General features: G+C 24.5%; 1 protein-coding gene across 1 annotated transcript; it reads left to right on the top strand.

Moving 5' to 3' along the window:
• The first annotated feature begins 582 nt into the window (after nucleotides 1-582).
• On the top strand, nucleotides 583-5,395 carry LOC114129795 (histone deacetylase 3). Its single transcript, XM_027994638.2, has 3 exons — nucleotides 583-1,644; nucleotides 3,058-3,245; nucleotides 4,283-5,395. Exons 1-3 carry the CDS (start codon nucleotides 940-942, stop codon nucleotides 4,689-4,691), a joined length of 1,302 nt encoding a protein of 433 aa, XP_027850439.1. The 5' UTR covers nucleotides 583-939; the 3' UTR covers nucleotides 4,692-5,395.
• The last annotated feature ends 1,521 nt before the right edge of the window (nucleotides 5,396-6,916 follow it).

The raw sequence follows: 6,916 nt of genomic DNA, 5'->3' as shown, positions 1-6,916 counted from the left end.
ATTCTTAAAATAAGGTGGCCTATGGAAGATCTAGTTTTATCAGGGCCCAATAAAGATGAATCGGTTCTGGTCACAATATATAAATATTTTAAGTAAATTTATTCTATAATATAATGTTACGGCCTCGGTCATAAGATATGTTTTGATTGTAACTTTAATTTATTAAAATTAATTAATATTTTAATTGACAAGTTATAATAAGCGTAACCAGTGAAAGGAGCGCGCTTCGCTTTTAAGAATAGTTAGGGGAGGGGGTTACGCATAAGTATAGTATCAGGACTTTTAGTATGTTTATTAGTGTGGTAAAAAGTAAAAACTATTTATGTACTAAAATTCAGATTTTGGGAAATAAGTTACTAACTTTATGCTGAATAAATTATAATTTTGTAAAAATATTAGTTATATTAAATATTTTTCAATTATTTTATACATTTAAATTTTCTAAGTAGGTATTAAATTTAAGTTGATATTATTATTGTGAGAAGGTACCTGACGTCATTATGTAAAAATCTGTTCTATAATAAAACTTGTTAAATGATTGAAAATGTCTTGTCGTATCTCACGGAATATCCGGAACCAGAGACAGAAGCGAATAGTTATCCAAAAATTTTATAGGACGCTTGATGAGGACATTTTGGGAACCAATTGCAAACAGTATCTTTTCATATCAGATATCTGTTACTAACTTCTGAACCTATAATTTCGTCGGTGCGGGACTGCAGTAAAATAAATTTGTTGTTGCCGTTGCCCGTTAAATTGTTTACCATTAAAAAATTAGTGTTTACTTAAACAAAATAAGTGCTACATACCTATTTGATTGAATATTATTTTTATTTTACGTTAATTTAAATTCAAGTGAAATGCGATTGAATACAATCGTTTTGAAGTCAAACGCTGTGTTATCTACGAATTTCAGAATGTTCTAATACTGCCATCGAAATGTCTAATAAGCGTGTGTTTTACTTTTACAATCCAGACGTAGGAAATTTTCATTATGGGCCAGCGCATCCCATGAAACCACATCGCTTGTCGGTCATACACAGTTTGGTGTTGAACTATGGACTCTATAATAAAATGAAAATATATCGGCCGTATCGTGCTAGTGCTCATGACATGTGCAGGTTCCATCATGATGAGTACATTGAGTTCCTCCAAAGGGTAACACCACAGAATCTAACCACATACAGCAAATATTTGAATCATTTTAATGTGGGCGAAGACTGTCCTGTGTTCGAAGGTCTATATGATTTCTGTTCCATGTACACGGGTGCTTCACTAGATGGAGCAATGAAATTAAACAAAAACTGTTGTGATATTGCTATCAACTGGTCGGGTGGTCTTCATCATGCAAAAAAGTTTGAAGCATCTGGATTTTGTTATGTAAATGATATAGTAATTGCTATTTTGGAACTATTAAAATATCATCCAAGAGTTTTGTATATCGATATTGATGTTCATCATGGTGATGGTGTCCAAGAAGCATTTTATTTAACAGATCGTGTTATGACTGTATCCTTTCATAAGTACGGTAACTGGTTTTTTCCCGGTACTGGTGACATGTATGAAATTGGAGCAGATGTTGGAAGATATTATTCTGTAAATGTCCCTTTAAAAGAAGGAATTGATGATTTTAGCTATTCACAAGTATGTAAAAAGATTAAGAAATAATTGATTATGAATAATTTAAATTAGAATTGCATTCAATATTCGATTCTACTTAATATTTATTTAAAAATAATTATAATTACCTATTGAATCATAGTCAAAGCATTTATTGTTGATATAATTTTTGCTATAAAACATGTATAATAATAGTAGGTATCTATATAAGGTAGCACATTATAGAAATAACCCAAAAACTTACATAACTTGTTAATTTTTATCATTCTACATGCTAAATTAAATACTGTTTTTGATGTTTAAATTAAGCGCTTTAACAAATCTTAAGAACTATCATATTAAAGAGTCTGCATGATTTTTTCATTAACTGTTTTAAAAAATGAGTTAAATGTAGTTTGTAAAATAATGATTTCTATACTTATATTGAAATAATGAAAATAATATGACAACAATTTTAAATTGATGTTGAGATACTCCTTTTCACAAATAATGATTTGTGTTAACCTCGGGATAAACAAAAAGGATTAAATCAGAAGTAGAATCTGTATTATTGTAATTATTAGTTTTATACCTATTTTCATTGATATGATTTATATTGACAACATTATAAGAGAAAAAAAAACAAAATAATAATATATTATATACTTATAAAATAATATTAATGAATATATTAAAACATTAGAAGTCCTCTAACAAATATTTAAATACCTTTTTAGTTAATTTCCTTGGTAAATTATAAAATTATGATGTATATATTTTAAAATAACACATGTTTCATATTTGACAATTTGGTTTTAGAGGTATGGCTATTTTCAATGAAAATTTTTTAACTAAAATAAAAAAAATAAATGTTAGGTGTATCAGATATTACTTAAAAGGATGTCAGTGCACTGTTTATTTTTCTCTTTGGCTCGTGCGCAACATAGACAAAACACATTTAAACGGAATTATTTTTTTATGTTTTGAGTAATCTTAATTTAAAATCATCTATTATAAAAATTTTAGAGAATAATATTTTTGAGGGTATGATATTATCGATTTGTCCAAATATTGCCTAAAATAATTTAAACATCTTTTAAATTTACAACATTTTTATTTTATTTTGAAAGTCGAGTACAAAATCAAATAAAAATACAATTTAAAACTGATATGTCATACCCTCAACAATATTGTCCTCTATAATTGTTGTAATGAGTGATTTTATTCCAAGATTACTCAACAATTATAAAAAAAATGATTTTAAGTGGAAGCTTTTTATCTATGTTACCTGTGGGTTTGAGAGAAAAAAAGTATTGCACTGACATGAATTTTTTTAAATAATTGTATAAAAAAAAAATGTATGTACCTATATGAAATATATTTTCTTTATGCAATAAATAATATAAACAGCTAGTTAAATTTATTATATATTTTTTTAAATAACTTTTATTATTTTAGGTATTTAAACCTGTAATTCAACATGTGATGGATCTTTATCAACCTACAGCAATTGTTCTTCAATGTGGTGCGGATTCATTAAACGGTGATCGTTTGGGTTGTTTTAATTTAAGTACCAAAGGACATGGAGAATGTGTTAAATTCATTAAAGATTTGAATGTACCTCTTTTAACAGTTGGCGGTGGAGGGTAAGCATCTATTTTAAAAATAATCACAAAGAAAAATATTTTTAACATACCTACTAGGTAACTACATTCTAATTAAGATACATTTTTAATATTAATATTATACTTAAAATAAAATATTTTTTGAGAGAAGCTAAATGGTGTTGAAATAGTACACATTTTTGTATTATTTAAAAACTTATTATAAAGTATACTGCACTCAAAAAGATACAAATTTATATTTCAAAATCCTCCATCATAAGTGTGCTCGCATGTGGTAAATTATGAATGTTATTGAGAGGTATATTAAGTATGGGATTTTATTTTCTTTATTTTTGGTATTCTATTATTTATTTAAAGCATACAATTATATAAATTAAATTTACAAAGTTGTTGGTAAAAAAAATGGTTTGCAAGGATTATCATTTATAGATAATAATTAATTATAATGGTTCTAATTTTTTCCTCATTATCTTGTTAGAATACAACTATGGTAACAGTTTTGAAATTTTATTGCGGGCAATATTATTACATACCTATCATGACATTATGTAGCTTTTGTAATTTTCTTTTTTATTACTACTGATACAATACAAATGTATAATTAAATTTTATGAATTTTACAATTTAAATATTTAAATTTATATTTTTTGAAATTGGATTTTACTATGTAGTTCATTGATTAAATGTTAATATTGAATAAATTTTAATAAATTTTTTGACTATTAGTGTACCCCAGAAAATAATATTTTTAATCATATTCAAGACCAAACAACTCTAACTACAAGTTTGTCTTTTTTACTTTTAGACCTATTTATTTTTAAAATTATGAAACATGCACACTGACATGATTATATTTTATGTTTGTATTTATTACCATCGCTAAAATTAAACATTAAATTATCGTTCTTAGGAATTAGCTGAGCATATCATTGTCCTCTCCCTCTATCTTACCCTTAAAATCAAGTAATGGTTATGTTAAAATAATAATGATCTTTTAAATGATGTATATTATAATTTCTATAATAATCTTAATAAAATGTATCATTATCTGAATTTAGGTATACTTTAAGAAATGTTGCTCGGTGTTGGACTTATGAAACATCTCTTTTAATTGATGAAGAAATTAGTAATACAATTCCTGAACACGAATATCGTGACTATTTTGCTCCAGACTTTTTATTACATCCTGAAGTTGTAACACGACAAGAAAATGCCAACAGTAAACAATACTTAGAACTTATTGTTAAACATACCTATGATAACCTTAAAATGGTACAGCACTCGCCAAGTGTACAAATTCAAAATGTACCTGGTGATGCTCTTCCTACAGAGGAATTTAACGCTATTGCTTTAGATGAAGTTGATCCAGATGTGAGACAATCACAGGTTGAACTTGATCGGAGAGTTGATGCTCCAAATGAATTTTATCAAGATGACAAAGATCAGGATTCTGATGAAACTAGGTAGTTTGACAAATTGATTATTTAATGATAATTCATAATTCATGACATTTTTTTCAATATTTGTTATGAATGTAAATATATTTAAACAGATCAGGGTGAATATGTCATTAAACTGAGGAAAATATATTTAATATTCAAGTTTTTAACAATAGTATACTAAAAAAAATAAAAATAATAATTGTCTTATATGTTATGTCTTACCTGTTCTGCAGTGATCTATTTTATTTTACTGTGCAATGTGTTATAAGTTCTAGATCAACATTTAAAACTAAATTATTTTTTTTTGTTAATGTTAATAAAAAAAAATATCATATTAAATATACAGTATGATTAACAAAGCATTGCTTATTAATTTGTTTTTGGTAACAAATATTATTGTTTTAAGTCATGCTTTGTAAATCATTTGTCAGTATCATGGTTATCTACTACATGTAAATAACTGTGTTCAGTATTCATAATTTTGATAATAATTATTTATATTTAAATATTAAATGTAACTTTTAATATGTTTAAATTTACTCATAATCATTGTAGAAAGAAGTTGAATGGTTTTTTTTTTTATTATGAAGTGTAATTTTATTTTACTATTAAAATAATGGAAACAATTTTAAAATTATGTATCTATATGTTGTATTATTTCAATGTATATATTGTTTATAAAGTATCATAACTTGTAAGATAGTAAATTATAATTTATTTTTTTTTTAATTTATTTGCACTTTATTTTCTAAAGAAGTTCATAAAATAATTTTCATGATATTCTTTTTAAGAAAAATATTATGTAAGATTATTGTCCTTATGTACAGCTGTTATGATGTAGATTAAAAATAATATTATGTGAATGTACAATTCAAAAAGCATTAGGTTAACTTAAGAGATGATAACTAAAAATCCAAAATCAAAATTTGGTAAATTATTTTAATTTATTTATATAGCCTAGTAGACTATTTGATAGTTAATTATTTACAGATTTTAATAATAAATTATGGTCATTTTTGGCTTAAGTTATATAAATGGAATATGGATTTTGATAAACTTTAGGTGTTGAATTGTGATCTTAAGATTTTTTTGGGTAAATTTATGCTAGGCTCAATCATAATATAGATCTATATTTTTATAAAAATTTATTTTTCGTGGAATCAATATGAGGACCTACTACCTATAAAATTAAAGATATGTTCCTTATAAGGTAAGTTGGGTATTTGTTATAAATTAATAATTAATAAGCAGTAAAAACTAATAAATCATAATGTTTAATAAATTGTTGACAATTTCAACTTGAAATGATAATGAAGTATTTAAGGTTGCATATTATTATTGTTGGTGGTAATTAAGTAAAGGATTTATTTATAATAATATATTTATTTGTTATGTAAATAAATTATATTATGTTGATACGTTGAATAATAAAATATAAATAATACTATCAAAAATAATAAATATGTTATTGTTAATGTATGAAATTCTGTAATTCTGTAAAATAACTAGATATTTTATAAACAATCAATAACAGTTTAATTAATATGTATTTAAAGCTATTTTTGAATCTATGTATAAAATATAAATATTCATTTTGAAAAAGTCAATTTATTAGAATTATTATTATTTTTACAAATTAAAATTTATATATTAGTATACACATTTTTTGGATGGCATTTGGAGTTACAAAATACCTTTTTTTTTTTTTTTAAATATGTGTACTGTTTTGTAAAACCCTTGATCATAACCTAGTGATTGGAATTCAGATGCGTTCTGAAGACAAATGTCTTCATCTGGGATGTCACTGAGCATAATAAACTTTTCTGCATATGACCTAAATTGTAACTTTGAGTAAAGTTGTTTTAATATACCTATCTTATTATTTTTAATAATAAAAAGACAACGACAACAAATATATGTTATCTACTATAGTCCCGGCTAACCACCTAATGATGACTATAAATTTTATACATTAGTGAAAACCCAACTGGTATTTTATATATTAACATAAAAACCGTGTAATTTATATATTAACAAGCATACTTAGGAATTTTATAGAATAACTAGTTATTTAATAAAATAACGTATTATATACATCATCGCTAACATATACATGTATACTTGATAAGGAATATTGTATAATTTTAAAGGTTATTTAAAAAAAAAAAAATAAATAAAAATACTTAAACCAATTGAATTAGTAGGTACCTAGTTACTCATAAAAAATTGTAATTTACTTAGATTATATTT

This window comes from Aphis gossypii, chromosome 1, assembly GCF_020184175.1.
Source record: "Aphis gossypii isolate Hap1 chromosome 1, ASM2018417v2, whole genome shotgun sequence".
NCBI classification, from domain to species: Eukaryota; Metazoa; Arthropoda; class Insecta; order Hemiptera; family Aphididae; genus Aphis; species Aphis gossypii.
The sequence above is the reverse complement of the archived record's forward strand: the minus strand, read 5'-3'. Positions and strand labels throughout refer to the sequence as shown.

Coding starts and splice junctions, on each gene's coding strand:
- LOC114129795 (XM_027994638.2), top strand. CDS start 940: ATGTCTAATAAGCGTGTGTTTTACTTTTACAATCCAGACGTAGGAAAT. Junction 1,645..3,057: donor ATGATTTTAGCTATTCACAA/GTATGTAAAAAG, acceptor TTATTATTTTAG/GTATTTAAACCTGTAATTCA. Junction 3,246..4,282: donor TTAACAGTTGGCGGTGGAGG/GTAAGCATCTAT, acceptor ATCTGAATTTAG/GTATACTTTAAGAAATGTTG.